Raw genomic sequence first — 27981 nt, forward strand, 5'->3', positions numbered from 1 at the left:
CTTGTGGGACACCAGATGTTACAACGGAGGGCCTAGAAAAACAAGATACGGACAATTTGGTGTCGATCTTCGAGATAATCCGAAAAAAGATGAAGAAAAGCGTCGGCAAACCCAAATGCTGCCAGTTTTGTTAGTAATTTATGATGCGGAACGGAATCAAAAGCCTTTTTGATATCAAAATAGACGCTAGCACAAGGAAAATTTTTGTCAAGATTGTTGTAAAGAACATCAAAATATGAAATAAGTTGAGTAGTTGTGCTGCGTCTCTTCATAAAACCGTGCTGAGCGTTTGTGGTTAGAGGCCTAACTAGTGGATACAAAAAATTGAACAACATTTTTTCAAAAACAATAGAAAGCTTTGGAAGCAAGCTGATCGGACGATAGTTTCTAACGTCACTTGTTGAACCATTTTTTGGCTAGAGAAACACGCTGTGATATTTCGGTTTCGCTGAGATTCTTGAGCAGCCGCAACACATGCTAAATATTTTAGTGCTGAAGGAAGGTAATTGCGATGTTTTTCAGATCCGTAGGATGCAGTGTTTAGATTTGGCTAAACGGAAAGAGGGAAAGATATGGAATCGGAAGCCACTTCCATCAACAGATGATGGAATAATGTTGAGAATTTATAATAGGAAAGATGTATCTCTAGCCATAGAAGGGAAAACGGTGAGAGCTCTTCACGTTTCCTTTGACAATTTGGGCGATTGTTTCCTCATGGGAGACCAGCACGGCCAAGTTTACTTTTTTGATTTGAATCGAAACCAAGTGAAGTTGTGTCAGAGATTGGGATCAGCCGTCACTGCTCTCTCCTTCAGCACACGACACAAGAATGAGTTCCTAGTCTGTTGTGCGGATAATTCTGTCAAGTGTTTCAACATGGAGACCAGGGACCTACTCGGTTGGATGAAGGGTCACACTTCGCCTATCAACAATATCTCTATCCACTCTTCAGGTCGTTATGCTCTCACTGCCTCCAATAACATTGCTCAATTGTGGGATTTAGACTCTTTCACCCGTAGGCGAAAGCTTAACATACGAGAGAACATGGGCATTCTTAAAGTGTTCTTTCTCCCTCTCAGTAACACCATCATAACCTGTTTCAAAGATGATTCCATTTTTGGTTGGGAATCCGATTCCCTGCAGTGCAAATTCCAGTTGCCAGTTCCCCCTTCTTCGAATGAGGAGCGATCTCACTATTTAACTGTTGCAGTATCGGAAGACAGCCGTTTTCTAGTAGCAGCTGGCCGAAGTAAGTTCCTGCACGTGTACTCGTTGGATTCGAGGAGGCTCTTTAGAGTAATCCAACTTCCCAGTAAAGTAAAGACTGTAAAGCAGGTCCAGTTCCTCGCTGACAAATTTGGCGACGGCTGCAACGAAATGTTGTCGGTTTTGAGCAAAGACGGCATCTTGAGAGTGATCCACATTCATAAGTGCAATCTACTGTTCGATTTAGGGGATACAGAGAACCCTATTCTCAATTTCAGCTCCAGTCCTAATGGCAAATACATAGCAGCTGTCATGGACAATGGTTCTGTTCACGTGTACTGTGTGAAAACTCTGTCATCACATCTCAATCGAGCACCAGTGCCTTTACTCAAAGTGGTCACAGAAGGTAGTCAAAGTTGTAATTCGGTTACAAGTGGCCACTGTTTTGAGGAGTCCACTCAATCAACGTATCACTCAGCTCCACCTTTATCATCTGCAAGGTCTTTCCTTAGCATTCATCTATTTTGGCTGTAGATGTTCCAGCAGCTTATTTTGGCTTTAGATGTTCAAATCTCAAAGCCATTCTTTTTTTTTGTTAAATTGAAAATATAACCCGGGGGTTAAATATTACAAGTTTAAAATTATATATATAAAATTAGTACAATGTTAAAAATCAAAATTAGTGGTTCCGTTTTTTAAAGGTAAAAATAACTTTTGAAGCCACCAACGTTCCTTTCCAACGGTACAAGTTTGAATTGTTGGAGCAGATGCTGTTTTAACATGCGTTTAAACTTTGAGCGTGATCTGATAGTCCGGACTTCACGCGGAAGTTTATTCCATTTTTGGATGCTTTTTTTTGTAATGATCGACTGCTCGACCTTAGGAGAATTAGCTGTTCAGTTCTGTTGTTTTTTCTTACTAAGACATTACCACTCAGAGAAAAACTCTCAGTGCCATCTGATTTCAATAATGAAATATCATTCCTAAGTTTTGAAACGCTCATCTGGCTTATTAAAAGTTCTGCAGGCAAATTGTTAGATTTTACTAAGAGATCTGTAGATCTCTCAAACTTTTTTCTCATATAGCAAACTTTAATTCCCCAATTGATTTGTCGATTAATTCGCTGCATTTCAGAAAATTTCAAGTTTTGAAAAAATAGAGCACTGAACGTTAAATGAGAAAGGACTAGGGATTTGAATAGCATCAATCGTGCTTTCAGAGGTAACGGATAACGTATAAGATATATGGATCTAATCGCTGTGGCCATATTTGACAGGACTTTGTTGAGTTGTAAATTGAAAGTTTGATTTAGAATCAATCATTATACCCAAGTATCTGCAGTGACTTTGTGGCTTAATTTCTTGTCCCCGATAAACTATTGGATTAAAATTTTCATTTTCTTTCGAGACGCAAAAAATTTCAGTTTTACCGGTATTCATGGTTAATTTGTTTTCCTTTAAATAATTATCTGTTTTCTCCAGTATTTCAGAAACAGATTTTTCCAGTTCGATGACATTGTTTCTGCTAAAATGGAAACATGTGTCATCAGCAAATTGAATTATGTCGAAGTTTCCTTGTACCTTTTCTCGAAAATCATTAATGTAGAGAAGAAAAACTAGTGGCCCTAAAACGGTTCCCTGTGGAACACCATGATTTGTTTCCAACCATTCCGAGTAAACATCATTTATCTTAACACATTGCTGTCTGTTTTTAAGAAATGAAGCAAATAAATCAACTGCACTTTCTGAAAAACCGTAAGCTTCAATCTTTTTGAGAAAAATTTCGTGCGATATTCAATTAAATGCTTTAGCTAGATCGATAAAAACGGCAACTGAAATTTTTAAGTTATCATAGTTTTCTTGTAATGCTTCGATTAAGTGTAAAACAGCATCTGTAGAAGACTTATGTTTTGAAATCCAAACTGTGTACCGTTCAAGATTTTTCTTTTTGCATAAATTCGTTAACCTGATTGAGAAGTATACGCTCAAAGAGTTTTGCAAACATTGGAGTAATTGAGATAGGCCTATAGTTCTCACAAATTTTCACATCCCCTTTTTTGTAGACCGGACTAATGAAAGCAAGTTTTAAATTTTCCGGGAAAATATTTTGACTAATGCATGTGTTTAAAACAAACTGCAAATGGGTTCCAATTGCAAACTTTGCTGCCTTGATTGCCCAAGCATTAAAAACGCCTGGACCCGGAGACTTATTGTCGAGTGAATCAATGGCATCATAGAGTTCCTTTAGTGTAACTGTTCTGAAGCAAAACTTTTCCCTAACTTCTATGTGAGAAATATTTGGAGCGCTCACATATTGTCTATTGTATAAGCCTAGTTTTTGAAAACTTTTATTGAGACAATTTGCAATATCAAGTTCATTTTCTACTTCTCTTTCACCATTGACTAGTTTGTCTATAACGAGACACTCCCTTTCTTTGCCAATTCTTTTTTTGATGAAACTCCATTGTTCTTTACTTGTTGGTAGATCTTTGAAAAATTATTTGCAAAACTCGTTTTGGGCTGTTTTTAAACGTCTATAAACCAAATTTCTCTGATATTTGAAAATGGTATGCGCTTGCTCCGATGGGTTCTTTTTCCAGATATTAAAAAGTCTATGTTTTTTTGTGATTTCTTCTCTCAGCTCTTTTGTTAGCCAAGGTTTTTCAGCATTTTTTCTTTCTGGTTGAAAGCTTTTTATAAGTGGGGCGTGCAACTCTAGAGTAGTACTGAAAACGTTTATGAAAACATTGTACATGCTATTTCCATCTTCACATTGATATAAGTTACTCCAGTCCTGATTTGAAAGATCGAGACTAAATTTATTTGCATCGAACTTTCTTTTGTTTCTACTGGTAAAACTTTGCTTCCTGTTTTTAGGTTCAACGAAAAAATTGGTAGTGTACAAAACAATCAAGTGATCAATTTCAACTGATGGGGAAAAAATCTGAACATCTTGAATTTGGTTTTTGCTGGAAAACCCATGATCAATTAGTGTTACGCCTTGGCTGGTGGCTCGTGTTGGTTTTTCTATGTTTGACAAGGTAAGTCCGGAATTACTGGCAAATTCATCCAAAAAAGTGGATTCTCTTTTGTTGAAATAATTGAGATTATAATCGCCAAAAAGCAAAACTTCGTCAGTGATTGAGTACGCCGAGGAAGTCTCTGATGTTAATTCGTCAATGAAATAGTTTCCCAAGTTTTTATTTGGACAATAAGAAGCATTAATTAGGATTTTGTTCACCTATAGTCCGGATATTTCTACCCATAAGGACTCAAAAAAGCTTTCATTGAGTACATTTAGATCATTTCGCTGTTTTGAAGATATGTCTCTAGGAACCCAGATGGCAACACCCCCACCCTTATTTACTCCTGTCTTTGATGACCTTGATTTTGAATAAAATTTGTGCTGACTCAAAAAATTCTCCGGATAAATATCTGTTTCATTCAACCAAGTTTCAGTTAGGATCACTATTGTGTTTTGAGTCAAATTTGTCAAAAAGTCAATGAAAAAGTGATATATTTTTTTTAAACTACGTGCATTGAAGAGACAAATGTTTAGATTTTTGCAATCTTTTGTAACTATGTCTATCAGCATGTCCGATTCACGAATCTGATAAAAGGGGCTCGGATTTAGATGAATATCACCACTTAGTAACAAGCGCATGAAGTGTAAAAGAACTATTTTGCACATATTCAAAAATCGAAAAAAGCGGAACCTAATTTTCACTTTATAATTATCATGATTTTGGTTGTATGACATAACCGAATATATAAACTTTTCATTTCAGGTGCTAAGTAAAAAAGCAAAAACTATTAGTTTGGAAATGTTCATTTTTGCTGACAAAAAACTAAGTCACACAACCAAAGGATTGATTAGAAACGCTGAATTTGTCGCAGTGCAATGTTGTTTTGTGACACAGTAATATTATGCTGTTGATAATAGTTCCGAATACTCTTGACAATTTTTTGTACTCCAGCTAAATTTAAATGAACACCATCATTGGATATTTCAGATGTTGTAATGTTGCATTTCAAAACCTCTACTTTTGTCCATTTAAATGTTCCGTTTAACTCCAAAGCTATATTTCCCAGTTGAATTCTATTTTTTCAGGTTCGTCAATTTGACTTCTGTTTCCTCTCCTTCAGTACTTTTAAGACGGTATTTGCCTTTGCTTGAATTCATTAAGGGGCAGCTAAAAGTTTTCATGACTTTGCCACTATTTGTCATAAAATATTAGTGAATTTTAGATTTTGCCCTTTTTTAAAAAAATTATCCGTTGTCTTAGCGCTAAGTATCATCAATGACAGGCCTGAATGGATGCTAATGAGGTATAAAAGAACCTAATTAATGGCTGGAGTTAATAGCTAGTGGTTTTCATGGCTTTGACACCACTTTTTCTCAAAAATTTTGAAAGAATTTTTGAGTTCTGCGAGTTTTTTTTAACTCTTAGTCTTATCTCGTATTTTTTTGTCTAACTCTTAGTCTCATTATTGACAAGTCTAATTGGTTGCTAAAAGGGCTTCAGTTAAAGCAAGTCATTTCAGTTCACAGCTATTGATGTTCTCTTATCACCTAATCTCATTGATGGCAGGTCTCAACGGTGGTCATTGAGGACCCAATTAATTGATGTAATTGTGTCCTTCAGTAGCTGTTGCGTTCTATGACTTATACTAAGTGTTTTCAACGTTTCAGCGAGTTTTATTGCGATTTTTTGTTATTTATGACTATCATTTAATAGTAACAGTGAGAGGACTCATCGACATTTAATGACAAGTTGCTCATGAGAAATAGAGGAATATAGTTGGCAGTTTGAGTTCATAGCAGTTGTTTTTTTGATATTTTTTGATGTCTAACAGCTGACTAATTTTTTATCTAAACATTGTCCGCAGATTGTTTGCCTCACAGAAACTTGGCTTGATTCTGATTTTGACTCGAAGTTGACCTTCGATAATAACTACACTGTAGCAGCCATAGCTAACAGAGAGAAAGGTGCTCATGGTGTTGTTGCCATTCTTCAAAGCAATAATGTAATTAGCAATGTCAGAAATTGCTTCTCTGATAATTTTATTTGTGCTGTTGAAGTAAAGACCGCTACTTGTCCCGTTCTTGTAATATGTTTGTATATTCCACCTAAAACAAGCAATTATCGTCCACCATGGAAACAAATATCTGAATCACTTGGAAAGTTGTTGCAACAATTCAATGGTAGAACAATTATTACTGGCGATTTCAATGAGCCAACTGTTGACTTAGTCTCTTTCACATCAACATCTCATAATGATATTGAAAGTTTTTCCGACCTTTTAATACAAAATAATTTTCTACAGATAGTTCAGGATGGCACACACGAGGGTGGTCATATGCTGGACTTAGTTTTTGCTAATTTTGTCGATCTTTATCTACCTTTAAACTACATTATAAAAACTGATTTTAGTGACCATTTTGGCGTTAAAACTTGCTTTGACCTGCCAGAGCTTAATTCTCAGAAGTACTCTAGCTTTGAATTTCTTTCTCGTGATTGCTATTCCTCTATCAGTCGTTTTCTGTCTTTTAGTTTGCTCTCCTTAGCATTAGATACAAAATCGCTGGATTTTGTACCCTTCTTTTTGAAATATCTGGATGATCTTCTTAGCAGTTATACAACTATGAAACGATTGAAAAGGAATAATTTACCATGGTTCTATTCTTCGCACACTATTCATGCTTTGAATAAACGCGACAACGTTGTTAAAAATCATTGGAAGTTTCCTTCTGTGTTGGTGGAAGAACTTAGCAGAGATGTAGAAGTGTCAATGGAACTTGACACTGCAGTTTATCTTGATCAGTTTGCCTCAAATAATACTGGCGCCTCAAGTTGTTTTCGTCTTATTAAGAGACTCAAGAGTGAGCTCTTACCTACTGAAATGAGATATGAAAATACAATTCATAATGGGTATCCGTCCATTGCGAATGCTTTTAATGCTTATTTTATGACAGTCTATCAGCCTGCCGTTGGTTTCTTCGATGACTTTGAACAACGGACCTTAAATGAGCTGTGCTTTACGATGGATGATATTCGAGCCGCCTTATCACAAGCTTCCCTCGGAAAAGGTTTTGACAAAATTCCAGGTGACTTCCTTCGGATGGCTACAGATAGTTTAACTTATCATGTCATGAAACTCTTTCAAAGCACTGCTGAAACGTCGACATATCCAAAATTATGGAAGAAAGCAATGATCATACCAACTTTTAAAACGGGCTCCAAATTCTGTTCATTCTTATCGTCCAATTAGTAACTTAAGTAAATTATCCCTAGTGTTTGAACGAATTATTTTTAACGCTCTATATGCTTTTATCAGAAAGAGAATATCTCCTCGTCAGTTCGGATTTATGAATGGACGCTCAACAATTACTCAACTTATATTCTATCTTGATGAAATTTACAAAGCTCATGACAAGGATGATGATGTATTTTGCCGATATCCAGATTTCAGCAAAGCTTTTGATTGTGTTCAACACCCATTACTTTTAAACAAATTGAGAAGCTTTGGAATTGATGGAAATTTATTACGTTCGCTAGCTTCCTATTTAACGAACAGAGAACAGTGTGTCAAGGCTGAAAGGTGTTTATCTTCATGGGCTTCCGTTTCAAGCGGAGTTCCACAGGGTTCAATTTTGGGACCATTGCTCTTTCTGGTATTCATTAATCCAGGTCAAGTGATAAGGTCAAGTGAATATGTGTCACTCTTACTGACGCTTATTTGAGAGCACCTAATAGAGGCAGCAATACATTCTTAATCAAAATATAATATCTCAGCCTTCAATGAAAAGACTAACTTTTTTGGTCTGTTTATTTTTACTGTTTTTTGAGCGGCTTTTTTCTGGAAATCTGCCAGCTATGTTTAGTGCACTGTCGGTTTACTGGTTGATATTATTGGTGCGCTCTTGAAGAGTATTGATGGAGCGTCTTTTTTCTTTTTATGAAAAAACTTTTTGGAGTCGATTGATATCAAATTAAATTTCTTTTAGTCGAAATTTGCCAAAATTCTGTCACTTTTAGCCTTTTTTCTCTTTTAGGTTGTCTTGCATTATTGAGGCGCGAGTTAATTGAGGTTTGCATTTCTATGATTTGGAAACAAGAAAACTGTTTTGCGGACAATTTCATGATGAAGGGCGGTACTTAGTCTTGGAAGTTTTGCCATCTCAGCCCCCCTCTCCCCACAATTAGCAAACGCGCACCCCCAATTCTACCTTCCACCTGGCTGTTTTGGACCCCCCTCTCGTCTTGCCCTTCCCCGCCCCCAATAGCCTAACCCTTATTGCAATCCTCCACCATTGCTAGTATCTCTGCGCTCCAGCTAGTTTTTACCGAAGCTAACCGCTCGCTGGTCGTCTGTGAGCAATTCGCCCGACGTTAGTCGGTTATATGTATTCCTTTTGGTCCTTTCGTTGTTCCTTTTGTTCATCTTACGGAAACCTTAATAGCGCTTGTATGACTTCTAAAGTTCCATTTTTCATGGGATTAATGATTTCAGTATGTATCTTTTGTTTCTCTTAATTCAGCGTTCTCAAAATGATTTTCTCAAAGTTCTCTGTTTTTGACCCTCTTACCCTGTATGTTATTGATTTCCACAAAGTTGTTGTATTGTGTTTTCCTTTTAAAGATACGCTGTGTCGACATCTATATAAAGTGTTTTTTCCTAATGATTTTCCTGTAAACGGCAGTTTCTCTGAATTTAGGTTTTTTTATTTGTACGAAGATTTTTCATTTTCTTGCATATAATAGGATCATTTACATTGTTAACTGTCATTGTTTGATGTTGCTTGAGGAATCTTGATTGCAGGTTTCATGACATTAGTTTATTCAATTTTTTGGTATGTAATTAGGGACTCTTTCTGCTATGTTTTCACAATTCAAAGAATTTGAATTTATTGGCGTGAAATTTTGGCGTGGCTAGCTTTCATTATTGGCAAGTCTAATTTGATCTCCAATGAAGCATACCTAATGTAATTGAGTGTTTTGAATTAAAATCTAGCGGTTTTAACAACTTTAACACTATTTGTTTTTAAAAAAATATGCAATTTTTTTGCCTCTTTTATTTTTTTGTTCTTTCACGTGTCTCATCTTTGAATGCTCTCATTTGCTCGCTTATGAGTTATTGGATCCATTTAAAGGTTTTTTATTAATCTCTAATGGTTTTCACGACTTTGCCACTGCTTGTCTTCAAAATACTACTGTTTTTTTTGCATTTGCACCATTTTAAAGTTTTTTGTGTTCTAATTGTTGCAAATAATAAGGATTTTTTGCAACTTTGACTTGTTTTGAAAATAGCATAGAATTTCTGAATTTTGCGCTTTTGTAGTTTTGTTGTTTTGTGATTTTAGTCTCATTAATGATGCGTCTTATTAGCTATATAATTAGACATATTGGAGTTCATCTCATGATTTAACGACTCTAACGGAATGAAATCTAACTGATTATGTGACCTTGACATTGCTTGATTAAAAAAATAGTTTTTTTTGGCTTTTGTCAGACTTTGTCTCCTCGTTGTAGTCTGATTGTAGTCCTTTGTAGTCTGAATAATTTCAGTTGTCTGCGTTGTATAATGAGTCATATTTGCGAATCTATTTAATTGCTTTTATTCATCAGTTCTCAGAGCCTCTTTGCTTCTATTCAACAGTTTTCAGAGCTCTTTAACAACTTATTTTTAGAGAAGTTTAGACTTTCCGACTTTGCCAGTTCTTGTATTTGTTTGTGTTGCTCTCACTTAGTTTCACTAATGACAGTTCTCGTTGGCTTTCTATGGAGTCACAATGTAGCGTATTTGGTTGCTTCTATTTATATCTAAATTTTTATGATTTCATTACTACTTTCTGTAAAAAAAGTAGGAGTAATTTTTCAAACTTTGCCCTGTTGAATTCCACAAAATTGTTTTATTGTGTTTTCCTTTTCAGGACACGCTGTGTCGACATCTATATAAAGTGTTTTTTCCTAATGATAACCTGTAAACGGCAGTTTCTCTGAAATTTTGTGTTTTATTTTTAACATAGATTTTTCATTTTAGGCTCATTTTTGCATATAGGCTCATTTACTTTGTTAACTGTCATTGTTTGATGTTGCTTGAAGAATCTTTGTTTCAAGTTTCTTGACATTTTTTGGATTGTAATTCGGGACTCTTTCTGCTATGTTTTTACAATTCAAAGAATTTGAATTCTATTGGTGCGCTCTTTTTTAAGATCTGTTTAGACTTTTTCGCAATTTTCTCGTCAATGAGAAGTCAAATTGGAATAGTGATTTCATCACGGTGGAGTAGTAGGAGGAGCAACAAACAGTAGTTTTTTTGGCGTGAATTTTTTTTTCAAATTGCTTTTAAACTATAGTGAGAAATGGTGTTTAAGACTCTTGGTTTGAGCGATTTCACGTGCGGCAATTCGACTTCTGTTTTCGTAGTTTTTCTCGTCCTTTACTGGACGAATACTTTTAAAAGGTGATATGTTTGCTCTAATAATGCATATATGCTGTTTTTTGTACCATCAAGAGGCAACTTTGACGCTAATTGTTTTCATGAAAGTAGTGAGAAATGGGGTGGTCTACCGCACAGATATAGGATCCCTCCCTACCCGGTCTCGAGCCTACGCCAAAATCACTCTAATGAACACCTAGAACGCTGCCTACATCATTGAGCCACAAAAGCCAATTAATGCTAACATTGTATCACAACATACAGTTATTGGGTTGGCTGTTTAAAACATCATAACACTAATTGCGGTCGTTGGATTGCTGCATAAATAAGGAATGCTTAAATGAGACTAGCTACAAAAAATTGAGTTTAGCTATTAAACGACCCAAAATAGAGCAAATCACAAGGCAACTTGGCCCAGATGGTACGTCGTTATGACCAACTGGGTCAAGTTGCCTTCTTGTAACCCAAAACTACTCTTTATCAAGATTGAACAAACAGCTAAATACTTTTTATCATGATTGAACAAATAAGGCAATCACAATTTCGGAAATTTATCTGAGTTTGAATAAATAGGCCAGCCTATAAATACTACAATCCAGAACTTACAGTCATTATATTTCAGCAGTTACCATGAATAGCTGGCCGGAAAACTTGGATAATTTTCGTTACATAGTCTACAGTGCTCAAGTCCTCATTCCCTCTCAGTTTCCTTTTGATTCAAACAGCAAGAGACGCAAGACCGACCCAAGAGAGGCCAACCAGACAACCCAAGTTCAACCAAAAGGCCTTGCACACTGGATTGATCAGTTCACAGAATGGCAATTTGCTGTGGTTAACCTTGAGCCAGAAAAGACTCAACAGCATTTCGGATGGTGCGACGACATCTCATTTGAGCACCAACACATTCTGGTCTATACAAACGACAATCCAAAACATATGGAGAAGATTACCAAATCCTATATTCGCCATGAAAGCAAAATACTCTTTGAGATCAAGGCAAGAATTTTTGCACCAACAAGCGCGTTTCAGACGTTCAATCAGCAATTCCTGCGTCTCAACGTATCAGATATTACAAGACGGGGAGAAATCTTCGATCAGTTCACAAGAAACGCTGATACCGTAATGGACATTTCACCCAAAAGGTGTAGCACAATGGAGACAGTGTGGGAAATTGGACGATCTCGCCCAAATCGGCGAATAGAACCAGCAGGCATGACCGATTATCAGAGAAGAATTCTGACGAAAATTGAAAGCCTTGAGAGCACCGATTCTCCTTTCAAGAACACTTTAGAAGACTACATTGACATATTAGCGACTGGCTGGGGATCAATTTACAGAACGGATCACTCAGTCTACTTGGAAGTTCAGTGTGGAATGAATAATGCACAGTGTACCTGCTGGGAATGTTGGGACGCTCCTTTAGAGGACGACTGGGAGAACAAGGTGCGCAAAGAAGAAGTGGCAGTTTCCAATGAATCATCTAACAAACAAAGAAAAACTGATAAAAGAAACTTTGACCGTAAACACCATTTTCTTCATTCTGTGAATCAGTTGGTTGCGGCAAATTAATGATAAATATTCCCGACATTAATAAAGTATTGAACAACTTTGATATTGTTTCCAAGCATTTTCCTAGAAACGAAACAACAAAGAATGCCTTTTTGGCAGTTTGTATGTTCATTGAACCAAGTACTGATCTCCAGGTCATCAACAAACTGGCCTCACATGGTGGATTGATAGGACCTGGTGATAGCAGACTTCATAAATAGCAGACTCATAAATATCATAACTATCATAAAATTTTGAGAACGCATGCCGCGTTTCATGATGCTTTTGGGTTCATGAAAGAACAGTATGCAACAGGGCCCGGCTATGTATATATTGTTTCAAACTTTCCTAGCCATTTTTTGTGTGGACACGTTACCGGTGTTCTTTTGGACAATATCAAAACTATTTTATCGGTCCTATTTTGATGCGTTACCGTTTTAGATGACTACCAATAACTTAGATAACTTTACACTACATATCTCTAAGCTCGCAACTTTACAACTAATAAACCAAAATCAGAAGCAGGAAATTATTTTGCGGAAACTGTGTTGGAAAAAGGTGGGTCTTCCCGTTCAAACCGAAATTGATCTTACTCGAGATGAGATTGAACTGCTAGTTGAGGCCTCTAAATTGTTGGAATACTTTGTCGCTATATCACAACAATCAAATCAGACTTCAACGCCTGAGCCCCCGCCTAGGAGTACACAATAGTAATGGCCGACTCGCCAGATTGTCAATTGGATTTTGCCAGTAAGATTATTTTTGACGATAACAACGAGGAGCGCCCACCTTGGAAACTGTGTGGAAACATTGAAAGATCATTGGTATTTTACAGTATTCACATCTTTCTTTTAATTGGAGCGATTATGAGTAGCCTTTGTTTTCTGTTCGTTAACAAATTTTCAACTGAAAGACCCGAAATTTGGTCACTCTTGGCATTCAGTATTGGTTGTTTCATTCCCACACCTAAATGAATAAAGTTATTGTAACGGAACCTCATTTGATGATGGTGGTGGTCGGACCCAGTGGATCCGGAAAAACGCGCCTGGTTGCAGATATATTGATCAAACAAGAACATATATTTTTCCCAGCTTTGACAAAATAGCATATGTATATCAGCATTGGCAGAAAATTTATACAGAGCTTGCCAATAGCCTTGGCACAAAGTTAAATTTCATTCACGGACTTGACTGGAGCAAAATCAATTCTGGTCATGAGAAATATCGTCAACTAGTGGTTTTCGACGATGTGTACAAGGAAGCCTGCGAAAAGGAAGATTTTTTAAACCTAGTTATTTGTCGCCTCCAGAACAAGCATGCAATTTTATTGAAGCATAATTTGTATCAAAAAAGTAAAAACTCAAAAACAATCGATCTTAATGTTACACATATGCTTTTGATGAAAAACCCTCGAGATATTATACAAATCGACGTTCTTGAAAATTGGGCAGCCGTAATCTTTTAATATCAGCATATAAAACTGCAACCAAGGAACCATTTGGACATTTGTTGATTGACCTGGATCCTCGATGCTCTGAGCAGCTACGGCTCTGTTCAAACTTGACAGACAGTTTTACCATATTTTACAGTTCACAAACCTTACACAACAAAATTGAACTTGATGAATCATCTGACTACTTTCAAACTGCTTATGAGCTTCAAACCTGTCTTGAAGCGCTTCGCAATTCTCCATCTTCATAATGAATTTATAAAATTTCTACTTGACTGTATTTATAACGTTGTTCAGGGGAATGTCTCATTAGCTCAAACTTCTTTAACTGAGAGCAAATTGAAAAAATTCAAAACCGTTTTAACATTTCTTTGCAACAAGAAAGTGAAGTTTAGTCAAAAACAAAAACTGCTCGCAACCAATCAGGGATTGAAGTTAATTAGGCTAATTTATGAGCCGGTTCAAAATCATTTTAAAGATGAGCAAGCGAGCTGACGTGGAAGCAAAGAAATTTTTACTCATTTCATTGCAAACCTATAACGAGCTGTTGAAAGGAACCAGAACAGTTGTAGATAACCAGATTTCATCTTCCACCACCCAAGAATACTTACTTTCTAAAAGCCACAAAAACAGGGAAACAGACGTTGCTGCTCAATTGAGCGTTGCAGCCACCCTCAATCAAGCACCTAAGCCTGGCGGGTCAAACCAAGAAACTGATGAAATGATATGAAGGGAGCATCAGCAGTGTAATTTGAGTGCAGACGAAGCAAACGAAATAGTAGAAGAATTATTATCAACTGGACTGTCAAGTGGGAAAGTTGAAAAAACAAAAGCAATAGTCAAATTGTTACAAAACTCAAAAACAATAGCCATTGACAAGCAAACAGGAAAATTACAAAACAAATCCGGAAGACCTCCATCCGACAGCAATTTTTTTTCAACTTTCGATCAACATTCAGCATCCAACGAAAAAAATTTCATCTGCAGACCTTGAATTGATTAAGGCGCTGAATATTGCACAGCACTTAGTTGCAAATACAAACGCCAAGGCAGTTAGCCCTAAACTTACAAGAGATTCGAACACCACATGGCTCTCCATGTTTACTCCCCGATATTGAACTTCTCAACACTATACCTTCTTATTGAATTGCTTCTAATAATTGCTGGATTGGAGAGAAACCCGGGACCAGCCAAGAAGCTCAAATGTGGAAGTTGTCAAAAACTTTTGGGCAAGAGCACAAAGAAGAGACCACTTTTCTACTGCACAATAGGTGGTTGGGTGCATTACCAGTGTTCTGGCTTACGAAATGCAAGCGACTACAATAAAGACAACTTTAATTGCACGAAATCCCAAAATGAAAGGGTAATCTCATCAGCAATCACCAATAGCCGGGACCTACAGACTGCACACAAGTTCTATACAAACTCAAACCATTCATCAGCCTACGGCAGTATCCATAGATTAATAAAAGAAACCGGGCTAAAGCGGAAAACTGTAGAGACCTATCTCAAAACAAACGCAACATACACCAAGTTCAAACAAACTACTCACCGTTTTCTTCGACTAAAGGTGCAATCATACCGCTTGAATGAAATTTGGTCCCTTGATCTAGCAGATATGCAGTCACTAGCTGCGGAGAATCAAAACAGTCGATATCTTTTAATTGCTGTGGATACATTGAGTCGTTTCCTGCGCGTTCAACCCATGAAAAACAAATACGCCACCACAACTAGAAGAGCTTTCGCAACAATGACAACAAAAATCAGACCCGAGAAAGTGTGGACTGACGGTGGAAAAGAATTTTTAGGCTCTTTTAAACAATTTTGCGAGCAGAAAAATATAATTCTGTACCAAACTAGGAACGAAAAGAAAAGCGCTTTTGCAGAACGGAATATCGGATCAATCAGGTCTCTCATTTACATGTATCTGAACGAAAATCATACAAGCAGCTACATAGATAACCTACAGAACGTTGTCAATGTAAGAAACTCGCGTGTAAATAGAGTGACCGGTCTCGCTCCAAAAAAGTAACCAAGCAACATACAAGCTTCTTGGTTTCCCTCACATTGAACGAGAAGATCCAAAAACTAAAATTTTCAGTTGGTGAAACGGTTCGAATAAGGAGAAACATTAAAACCTTTCATCGTGGTTATCAGATACAATTCAGTCACGAGATATTTCGAATAGATAAGGTTCTTACGCTCAACCCGCCAACGTACCGGGTTGTTTCCCATGAAACAGGCGAAGATAGACGGTAGATTTTACGAAGCTGAACTAACAAAATATTCAGAAATTTGATATGGCAGCATTGGACGGCTTTAAAAGCTTCACAATAAATCTAATTTCAAACTCCTCCACGAACACTTACCCCGGCAACACAATGGCATCCTTCACAAACTTATTGCCAAAAACGATTGATCTCAACAAAAAATTTGGCCACTGGCAAGTGGCATTGCTCGAAATGTCATGGCCCGCTAAATTTGAAAACGTTACACAAGGAATAATAGAACCTAATCGTGACAAATCGGAGTCCTCTGATGATAATGATATTGAAGTTGATGATGATGCCGAAGAGGTAATAAAGTCAAAAAGTGCTGAAGAGCTCTACGTTCACATAGGCCGCCGTCGCCGGCAACCTGTGGGTGCGACAGAAATTTCAGCAAAAGTTTCCAACTTGAGATGCACAGTTGACACTGGCTACTACCCATCAATTGATCACTTAATGAGAAAAATCTTTACTAAGAGTTTCAGAACAAGAAACCAAACTGATTGGCCCTACAATTGGTGTATATCGAGTCCCAGTCAGAAGCTAAAAGTAGTGCCACAAGACCACCAAAAAGAAATTCAGTCGACAGAAAATGAGGAGGACGGATTTCGAACAGCCGCTAGCTCAAGTGAAGACGAAGAAGACCAACAAACATTGAACAGGGCACCCTTTGAGACACCATCAAGCATAGAACTCATTTCAGGTGATCTTCAAAATATCCTCAGTACACACATTCTTAAGGTTGGTGTCAACCCAACATTTCCAGTTAACATTTCAGGCGGGCGCCATACAATGTTTGTCTATTGTGATCTAATACAGGATGAAATACTCGGCACCACTTTTACATCACTTCTTAGATCAGTTGCGATCAACAGTACAGGAAATAGGAAACTAAATGAGGTGGCAACTATTTGTCACCAATCTTTCTCGAATCTGCAGTGGAAAGATGTTGTCAAGTCATCATTTCAATCAATAACAATAACTATTCGTGATGAAACAGGTCAACTGATGCCGTTTCTATCCATAGGACGCAGTTGGTTGACTCTGAAATTCCAATTATTGCCCCAATAAAAATCATTTTCCCTATTACAAACCCAAAAAGCAGTCGCTCGCCGCCCTCATGGATGCACATTACGACGCCCAAATTGCAAAAAATCAAGATAATTTTGTGACTCATGTAGGCCCTGCCAGACAGTTTGGTTCAGGCGCCGCTGGTCTTGGCGCTCTAGCTGTGCGGATTGGTCGCTGCACATTGCCTCTTTTGAAAAAATACGCATTGTCAATTGCAAAGAAGGTTGGACGGAATCTTGTCAGTGCAGCAATTCCAGAAATTGGTCAGATGATAGCCGGCAAGAAGAAGCTCAAAGCTGCTGCAAAAGACTCAGTTTCAAAAACAATCTCAGACTCCGTGGAGTTGTCTCGTTCGGCGCCGAAACGACCGCGCACCACGCACGCGTCCGGCGCCACGCCGTCCGTTCATCCGCCGGCGGGTTTGAGCCCCCCCCCCCAAGGAATCCTTATCATCCAGCAAACGGGAGATAAGAAAGACAACCTCGCGCAAGCGGACAGCAAAATCCCTGAACAGCAACACTTTCAAAAACTCAAAAGCCAAACGCAGTCGAGCTGATATTTTGTCGAACATAAAGTTCTAAATGACCGAGTTCACGAGCTTAGCAATAGATATTGCCAACCCAGTAACACATACAGCGCTAGACTTTTTCGAAAAACCCAATGTGCTTGTTAATTATGAAAGCGGATTCGACCAGGAGATCTACCCGTAAGTTGGTTCTCGTGGACCAACCTTAGACTTTTTGATTAGTGGCGACCAGCGCAATTGCATCGACCTCAATTTTTTACAACTCGGACTACAAGTGGCTATTTACACACCCGATGGAAAAGATCGTATAAAAAGCGACGACGCATGCAAGGTTGTTTTTGCAAATAATGCACTACACAGTCTCTTTTCACAAGTAGAAGTGTACGCCAATGGAATTCTGATCTCGGACAGTAACAACACGTACCATCATCGTGCCTTCTTGGAGACTGAATTGACAACAAACAGTGATAGTTAAGAGACTTGGGTGGCTTGTCAGGGATACACTTACGATCCAGATCCCTCATCAGACGCCAATAAATCAGAATGGCTGCAATACCGCCTAAAAGAGACAGTGACCGACAATTATACGTTCAATTTCTATGGCTCCCTATATGTGGATTTTTTTAGTTGCGAAAAACTAATGCTACCCGAAGTTGACATTCGAATAAAGCTCTACCGCGCCAGTAACGAGTTCAGTCTGATTAGCTTAGACGACGACTCAGACAAAATGTTTACAGCAGTTATTGAAAAAGCCTCGCTGTTTGTTCGCAAAATTACCGTGACCGAGTCCGTTCGGCTTTCAATTGAAAGGGCATTGCTAAAAGCTCCTGCAAGATATCCTTACATAGAATCTTTATGCAAAAGCTTTATCATGCAATCTGGGCAAAACTCTTTTGTAAGAGTCCATATTCGGAATTGAGCCCATCAGACGCTTGACGTTGTGCATGGTCGCGAATGACAAGTTTAGAGGCTCCAAAGACACGAACCCTTTCTTATATCACAAGTACGACACAAAACGAATCGAAATAATACGCGGTAACGGCTTACCAATAGCAGGCACTCCCGTCGACACAGAGAACAATGCTCGCATATATCACTACAGTCTAGCGGCTCTGGGATTAAAAAACGGTGGAAACAAAATTTCTCTGAAGGATTTTGCAAACAAATCTATTGTGACCCTTGATCTGACATCATCCCAAGAGGCGTCCAAAAATCTTACATTGTTCCCGGAATTGACAGGAGCACCAATAACCCTCAAACTATTTTTCTCTGAAGCTCTTCCAGAAGCAGTTGAACTTTTTTTTGTAGGAGAAAGGATCTCGAAAATCCAAACCATCTTCAATGGATAACGCAACTATTAGGCACGTAGCCAAAAATTTCAATTTGCTAAAATTTACTTTTGGAGGCGTTTGGTCGGCCAACAATTTTCCGATAATAGCGAAACGCGGCGCCCACTTTCAGATAATAAATACTTCGCCTTCTTATATGAGGGGAACACATTGGATTCTTATTGTTGCTATTCACTCAATCTTTGCTGGGACTACTAAAAAATCAAAACAGCGGCGGCGAAGATTGAGTCATGTTAAGCCAGCGAAGTCAATAACTAATATTATAATTTGGAATAGCTTGCCAATTCCGCTTAGTTTCTTTGTCGATTTTTACGAAAGGGCGCATAATATTTATTGAAATAGAGAAACATACACTATTCATGAAATTGCCTCATCACCTCATCCACAATCCCAATCTTCTAACTTGTGTGGAATGTATTGTCTTTATACCGCATTAAAAATTTTTGAAAAGATTGGATATGCCCATTACAATAACTCCAAATATTGCAAAAGTGTGATGAAGCAATTTCGACACCTTGTTGAGAGCGCAGTTAAAAATGTTGGTTTGATTAATGAAGTAAATTTGATACGATTTTTTAATAGCCGACTGCAGTCTAAACATACATATAAAATTCTGTAATGAAACTTGTATTAAATGCTTAAATTTCTCCCTAGTCTGAATCAGAGTAAGGAACAATCAGCCTGGACCGCTTTGCAGGCAATGCTTCAAGTAAATAGTTTTCATCGTCGCTCTCGCTAATCATTTTGTCTTCTATCGCCTCATCGTCAATGAAAGGGTTCCCAGTCCCACACTCTTTCTCGCTATCATCCTCCTCATTCAGGTCACTCCAATTCAACGTAGGTTCATTTTGATCAAAATCTCGCGGAAAAAAACCGGGATCAGGTGATGCTAAAACAAATTCACAAGTTAAATTTGTTTCATTTGTATTATTTAAAAAAAAAAATTGACAACCGAAAGATGACGTTGACGCCCTGGAGGCAGAATCTGCGTCTAAGGGAGTGAGCTCTTTGAACTCATTCAAGCTTTGCTCTTCGTCAGATGAAAGCGAAGTTTGATCGACGTCGTCGTCGTCGGTATCGCTCGACAAGTCAGTACTGCAAGCTGTGAATGGTGTTGGAGGATCCTGGCCGAGAGCATAATGACCGTATGGTAAGGTGTCAATGCCATTGTCAAGAATAAACCTCTTGTCGTCGAAACAGCTCAGAACTGTTTTATTTGTTGTGGTAACTTGTATCTGGTGATTAAGGGAATGTATTCTGGTCATAGGCGCCCTGCTGCTAACACCTGTCTGAAGACATTGAAGGTATTTTTCGTGATGAAGCGTTTTCTTAACAACTTTCTGAACCCCCTTTGCACTCTGTTTAACAACGCTAACAAATTTGATGCTATACATCTTTGATCGCAAGATTACACTTTCCTCCAAAACGGCTCCATTTAATTCATCTGTCATTGTCAAGGGTACTTTTTTGTTGGTCGAGTCAAGAAGTGGATGCGATGTTGGATAGTCGCTCAAATCAAGCAGATGTTTAAACTCCTCCATGTCCTTGTACAGATCATCAGTCTCTACGCGATACAAAAGCGAGTCCGTGTCCTTATACGTGACGCAAATCCGCGTACCGTATCTTGGTCTCATCTCGTTGTAATGAAAATTGTATAGTGCAAGTTTAGAAAGATCAAGGATGGCCGCTCCAACAGGCGTTGGTTTGTCCCATTTAATATTTGGAACGGAAAAATAAACGGAACATAAGTTGTCACTGATAATTTGGAATGACTTAAAATTTGGTTTTGATGTTAACTTCGAAGCTTTAACTTGGTCCGATACAAACTGAATATTTTTTCTGTTTCGTTTATTCTCCATAGTTTTCCCGAAACAGGCGTTAGACATAAGTTTGTAGAATTTTTTTTCGAAGGTGGTTGATGCTTTTTTTCGCATAGCGGTGTTCTTTTCAATATAAGGACGCAACCAGTCTGATTGATTAAACTGTAGGACGCGATGAAGAGCAACTACTTTCAGACCCTGTTCTACATAAAACAACAAATTTTCAAATATGACAGATGTAATGCTCCTTGTCAAATAAAGTTTCTACGAGCTTTTGAACAGATGTCCTGTTTTGAGCTATCTTCTTGCTATAGGGTGACAACCAGTCGTCGCGAATAATAAGTTTCTCAGGAGCCAGTGGAAAATCAGAATGATTGTCGTGAATTGAAGTTGGATAATTGAGATCGACTTCGACAAAGTAACCGACAGTATTGTTGCTTTTATAAGTCTCAACGAGTGACTCAATATTTGCAAACTCAGCCCACTGATATCCGTCTTTTGGCAGTTTTTTCATCATGATTCCTCCATATAGTGACGTTACATCCAGAAAAGCTCCATAAACTGATTTTTCATCTTTGTTGTAATCACTCAGAGCCTTGTTATTTGCTCGAAAGTGGGGTAGGGCTCCTACTCCGTTGAGCCCGCCTCTGATTGCTTTTTCACAAAAGAGAAGCATATCGACATCCGAGAGCAATCCAAGCTCAACGTCTGTTGTCATCAGCATAGCGTCCCAACTTAGATTTGGTGCACTGTAAAAGTATGCTGGATCAAGGCGGTAAACCTTAATGCAAACAGAACGAAACAACTTGAACACATCGGCCAGCAACAAGACATCAGTTTCCAAATATGCATCATGGTAGTCGCCAAAGTTGTCGCATTTGAACAATTGATACATTTCAACAGCTTTTTGATACATTTCTTCGGTGATATCTATCTTCCCTGTTAAGGTATTTTTCCAATCCTAAACGTAAACAGGAAGACCATGCTCAAACTTTTCAAAACAATCCAGATAAGAGTATGGAAAAATTCCTTTATTTCTAATTCTTTTGAATTCAGCATCTGAATAATGTGCAAAATGGCTACGAAGCAGCTTAAGATCATCATCCTCTAACGTCTGTGGCAAGGAATCAAGACCTGACGCCATAAAATTGAAACTATCGAGAAAGCGTAATTCGTTTCGAACTATCTTCTCGACGCCGCATTTATTGATATAGGTTTTTATTGGAACTTGGACCGAGAAAGAAATGAACGTCTCCTCAGTTCTTGATATTGCAGAGAGAATTTCGTTTTCCTCCAATTCAAGATACTTCACTATGTGATGAGCGTCGTATCGCGACAAATTATGGAAGAGAACTGGTAGAAACGACCCAACTGTAACAGCTAAATTGCAAGCCGAGTGAGCCACTCCAAGCACAACTCCAGTTAAGTGACAGTGATGGACTACTTTATCTTCAAGAATCAAAACATTTTTCTCAAATGCAACACGGCGCAGTCCAGTTTTCAATGAAATCACGTTTCCCGGATTTTGACATTTTTAGAAAACGAAAGCGTTGTCGTTCCGAGTCTGCCCATTTGACCCAACTTCGCAAAGTGCTCATCAGAACTGAAATGCAGTTCTCTCCTCTATAAAACTTCTTCAGTTGCACTTCGGAGTTTCTACTGTCAACTAACACAGCACCGAAACTACAAGGGTACTGTTTCTCAACGACAAAACTTGAAGCCGATCCTTGATTTAAGCCATTTTTGACAATTTCCTCAACTGGTTCAAAGTCATCCGTTCGAACGTCCAGAGCCTCTAGATCTGCATAAACCACGAACGGGCATTTAAAAGTTTTTTGCCAATTCTTGAATCTCAACGTTGTCCCTTCTTCAGGCATTTGAATAACTTGAGGTTGATGATGCTCGCAAAGAGATTTATGCAGCTGAAATTTTTCTCTCGCAATGCTCTGCAGACAGCGCTCACAAAATTTTCTTATATTGTTCTTCGAGTTTGCGGTGGCAAGTGAACGCAGGAGAATTTTCATAGCACGATCCAAATTCCTTATCAGGCAATAATGCCAATTATTTTCTTCTGATAAGAGTAACAAAATTATTCTTTTGCTTTGACCTTTCAATTTGCTCAAGTAAACCGGAAAAAGTTTTGTTTGTTCGTAAGCGAAGACGTTGATTTTAAGTTGATTATTTCTCTCAAAAGTTGGTATTTCAGTTAAAGCAACTGGCATTTTGGATTGTAGTATAGTGCGCTAAAATGTTGCCGATAACTTTGAGGTCTTTCTTGATTTTGCTTGACAGGGAAAAGAGCAGCTAACACAGAGTAAAGGAAACAAAAATTGTCTTTAAGATTCTTGATGTTGAGAATCGATTTCCGTTGATTTTCAAGTTCCGGCGGGGTAGCGATATACGATCCGGCTCGGAGTGGCGCAAACTTTGTTATCTTCAGCTCAACTAGATTCAGTTTTTCAATAACCCATCCACTCCCAGCCGTGCAGAAAACGTTGATTTTAGTCAGCAGTTTATCGACGTGTGAAAAATATTCGTCGGCCGTTTAAACTGTCGTGAGGCTTTCCATTGGACTGTGAAAAAAACAGACAGTGCTATCATCTGTCAACGGCTTCACAAACCTAACTTCTATGCACATTCCAAATTTTGTCAAGACCAGATCTTCCAGTTTTCTGTTGATGAAATCAATGATATCATTTTCTTTAGTAACAAGAAACTCAAAAGGGTCAAAACTAGAATTTCCTGACAATTTCAACCGAAATGACTGGAAGTGCTCTCTAATAGCTTTTCTTTCACGCTCCAATAAAAAATTATCGTTTTGACAGAAGCGAGCTGGATTTGTTCTCACAGGGAGCAGTCAATGAATGCTCTTCTGTGCAGTGTTTCTGCCATGCTTCCTGTTGCCCAAAAAAGGTCTGACAGGTGTTGCATCTTACTGAACGATCAAACTTGTGCACTTTCTTTAGGTGACTGACTAAGTTTTTGGCAAGCGTAAAAACTGTCTGGCAGTGACCACATCGAAAGCTATGATCCGGAAGCTCGGAATGTTTTTGATGCCTATGTAAGAGAAGATCTCGTTGTTTCGCAAAGTCTTGATTACACAAAACGCATTTCACCATAACGCCTAAACAAACGATTCCGGTCAAGTTTTTTTTTCTCAATCCTTGTAGGAGGTGGCTACAAGGAAGTCTCCGGCGTTGTTCAATTAAACATGCCGGAAAAGATGCGAGGGTCCAGTTTATTTAAAACCGGTAATCCAAGCATCTTTTTTTAAGTCCTGTAGTGGAGGATAGTCGGAAAACAGACTTCAAAAAACATAAGTTTTTCGAGGTCAATATTCCAACTATCCCCCACCCGACTTCTGCTTGGTCCCTTCGACGAGAGGTAGCCAAGACTGACCGAAGCGGAAGGAGAATTCAGTATCCTTAGTGATGTATAAGAAAGCTGCAAAGAACAAACAGAACAAAGTCAAATATTTGAACATCACTCGGATGCTCAAAACATCAACTACGTTCTCTCAGTAACTCACAACTCTCTCACATCAAAAAGAATACCGATTTCAGTAATCTTAGCATTGTATAAGAAAGCTGCAAGAAACGAATGGAACTAAGTCGATTATGTTGAACATCACCGTGATGCTCAAAAAATCAACTCTGTTCCCTTTTGTTAATTGCAGCTCTCTCACATCACAAGGACTACTGAACCCTAGATCAATTTTGAATGCTTTGAGCAGTACCAAAAAAACCATGAGAAATTGTTGCTGAGAACAGCCATCTTGAAATTGTATGCCGATCAGTTTCGGAAAAGCAATTAAAGTCTAGCGGGACTGGAAGTCTCAGTTCTTTGGTCCCTATGCATAATTATTCAGTAAGCAGACCAATATAAACCAACTTTTTAAGCCCTAACGCAGGCAGAGCACAACTCTTCGAGTTTAACTAGCCTAGCATAATGTTCTCAATGTGAGCCAATCGAATAGGCTAATCGAAAGTAATTTCAATTCGACGTACGAAAATCGGTTTTACAAAAACTAAGCTTGAAAAAATTTTCATGAAACATAACAGAATTTTATCCAGACTTTGAAAACTACTCCTCACCTTGTAGTTTAAAAAGAGATCAGTTGCTTTGTTTTGCTTTGATCTAAGGCAGCTTAATTGGGTAAACCCAAAACCAATTTGAATTTTTCGCAAAAAGAGTAACAATTTTCAAAAAAAGGAAGAGCTCTGCTCTTTCAGTTTAAAAAAAAAAGAAGAGCTCCGCTCTTCACAAGCACCTAGCATTCCTTAATCCCGCCCCCCACCCCTTTATTTCCCCCATACCCACATATCCCATTTCATTTCACTTTTTCACCAACCTAATTCCCATTTGGTTGATAACATTTTCTTAATATAACGCGAGCGAATCTCACCTCACATTTTTTGTATGCACGTTTTAGAGATTTGGGGCACAATCACAATCTGTATTTTCAATTTAATTTAGAAATCTTTCACATTCGACAGAAAGTTAGTAAACGGACAAAGTATTTCCTGACTGTTCAGCGCAGGAGCAATTGAAATAACTCTCGGTTATTCAGCTCAATCATTTGATGTTGATATCACCTGCTGATAAACTGATACAATATTTGCAAATGAATAAGCCGAAGGAAAAGCGTTCACGCTGAAAAGATAGTTTTGACATATGCAGGCTTAGGTCGCACCAAATTTGGCGAAGACACAAGTTTCTCATATGCAATGAGGTAGACTATGAGCAAAGAAAACGCCAAGATATTTCTGATTTATGCAATGATAACCGCTATCAACAAAAGGTTAGCAGTATAAAAGCAGCTCACTCGCAACTCCCGATCCGTCTCAACATACTCCAAAATAAAATAATTATAAACTAGGCGTGTCTTAAAATGCAAACCGCGGGATATTTCTTTGAATACAAAACCTCAACTCGCCTACTAAGAGTTGCGAGAGACGAATCAGTAGAAGGCAGTAACATTGAAATAACGCTCTTCAAGTTCGCAAATGAAGAAAGCTACTTGAATCAATCCGTTGTAATACCCGAGCACCATTACACAAAGATCATGGACTCCTGCACACTAGAAAGAGATATTCCTAAACTCATTAGCGACGGTAAATTCAACAGCGAGGGACATATTGTCATCAACTTCAATGCGTGCGAGAGGATGAGGGTTGATAGCAAAAAATGTGAGGTGATTCGCGATATAAAGGGTAAAATTTTGTTCTTTACTAGATACCAATTGATTTCAAACTAATGGTTGTGAATAGTTAGTTAGTATATGTCCCAGACAAAACTCAACGGAATTGTATTGTCTTACAAAATTAAAGATGATTTGTTTCTGTTTAGATACCGAAAACACCTACTACAGGTTTGCTGTGAAGTATTTTGATCCAATGGACATAATACTGAGCGTCTTCTTCTACTTCAAGAAATTCACAATGAACGGGGACATGTGGGACCTACAGTACACAGCGGTGCATCTGAGAGAGCTGACTGCCCTGCTGATTTATCATCAAGAATACTCGCGGGCAAGAAGGGAGAGAATAAATAAAAGATTGATACCAGTCGCCGAAGTAAAACCTACGAAGCGAGCTAAACGGTGCGAAAACGAGCCGCCTGAACTAGTTGATTTAGCATCAGAATATGACGTGCCTCTAATCAATCTGAAAGACTCGCATTAACAAACTTTGAAATAAAGCTTTAAGCGAACTCTTAACTTTCTATAATCGTCATTTATTATTCTAATTGCATGATATTGAAAAGCTTCGGTTGAAGCATATTCGGTAAGCGGATAGTTATCTGAATTAACATATTCGAAACCTTTGTTTATGCGCAAAACTAGCACTTCTCTGTCTTTAATGAGTCTAAACCAGATAAAAGGCGGCAAAGATAGAGATACCAAAAATGAAAGGAACCAATTTTAGCTTTTGTCTAAAGCTGAACGGTTTTTGATTCAAAGTCAAATTTACCCAGAAGCAGTTTGGCAAATTGAGCACACATTACACAGAAGCAAAAAGGACCAAAAGCAAGCTAGTCAATTTGCGATATGTCAAACACACAGATGAAGCAATAAATAATGGGCCATAAAACGAACTTTGTATGAACTGACCTTGATGAAGTTCGGTATATGATTGCCAAAAATGTTTCAAAAATGATGCCCCTGTAGTTCGGTGGTTTAGGCTAAAAAAGTATGATTAACATATGAAAGCCCTGAAAGCTTGGGTTCAAGACTAATAAGTGACGGGATCCCTTTTCTGTGCGGTAGACCACCCCATTTCTCACTACTCATGAAATATAATTGACTTTTTTGGATTTTGTCCGTTTTTGTGTTTTTTTGTTATTTTTTCACTAGCTTTCATCATTGACCACTCTAATTTGCCCTCCAATGAAACATACATAAGGTAATTGAGTGTTTTGAATTAAAATCTAGCGGTTTTAACAACTTGATACTTTTTTTCAAAAAATGCAATTTTGTCCCATCTTTTATTTGTTCTGGCACTTATCTCATCTTTTTAATTAGACATATTAGAGTTCATCTAATGATTTAACGAATGTAACGGAATCAAATCTAATTGATTATGTGACCTTGACATTGCTTGATTTAAAAAATTGTTGTTTTTTGAATTTTATCAGTCTTTGTCTCCTCGTAGTAGTCTCATTGTAGTCCTTTGTAGTCACATTTAGTTCAGTTATCTGGACTCTCTAATGAGTCATATTTGCGAATCTTTAATTGCTTCTTTTCATCATTTTTCAGAGCTTCTTTGCTTCTATTCAACAGTTTTCAGAGCTCTGTAACAACTTGTTTTTAGAGAAGTTTACACTTTCCGAATTTGCCAGTTCTTGTATTTGTTTGTGTTTCTCTCAATTAGTCTCACTAATGACAGTTCTCGTTGGCTTTCTAAGGAGTCATATTGGAGCGTATTCAGTTGCTACTATTTATATCTAATATTTTATGATTTCATCACTACTTTCTGGAAAAAAAAAGTATGCGTAATTTTTCAGATTTTGCCTGCTTTGAAATTCTTTTTTTTTGTTTGGTTTATCTCTTAATTGATGACTGGTCTCATTTGCTCTCAATGGAGGGATAACTGATTCCTTCTAATGATGTCGGTTAATGGCTATTGATTTTTGTCTTTGACTACATTCGTGTTTTTGATTTGTTGCTTTTTTAAACGTGTATCTGACGAGTTATCATTCAATTTAATATATGCTGCCTATTGATTGATAGTGCAAATGATTTTAAGGATTTCAAACTTCAGGACTTTTTGATGCTATTTATTTTCTTCATGGACATTAGTA

At 37.9% G+C, this 27981-nt stretch overlaps 1 protein-coding gene across 1 annotated transcript in view; it reads left to right on the forward strand.

Annotated features, from left to right (window-relative positions):
- The first annotated feature begins 448 nt into the window (after positions 1-448).
- Positions 449-27981, forward strand: part of LOC142349952 (TBC1 domain family member 31-like) — a 32572-nt gene continuing 5039 nt past the window's right edge. The window contains exon 1 of the mRNA XM_075401813.1: positions 449-1706. Coding sequence (XP_075257928.1) covers positions 475-1706 — 1232 coding nt within the window. The 5' untranslated portion in view covers positions 449-474. The remainder of the gene's footprint in view (positions 1707-27981) is intronic.

This window comes from Convolutriloba macropyga, chromosome 11 (genome assembly GCF_964194025.1).
Source record: "Convolutriloba macropyga chromosome 11, txConMacr16.3, whole genome shotgun sequence".
NCBI classification, from domain to species: domain Eukaryota; kingdom Metazoa; phylum Xenacoelomorpha; order Acoela; family Convolutidae; genus Convolutriloba; species Convolutriloba macropyga.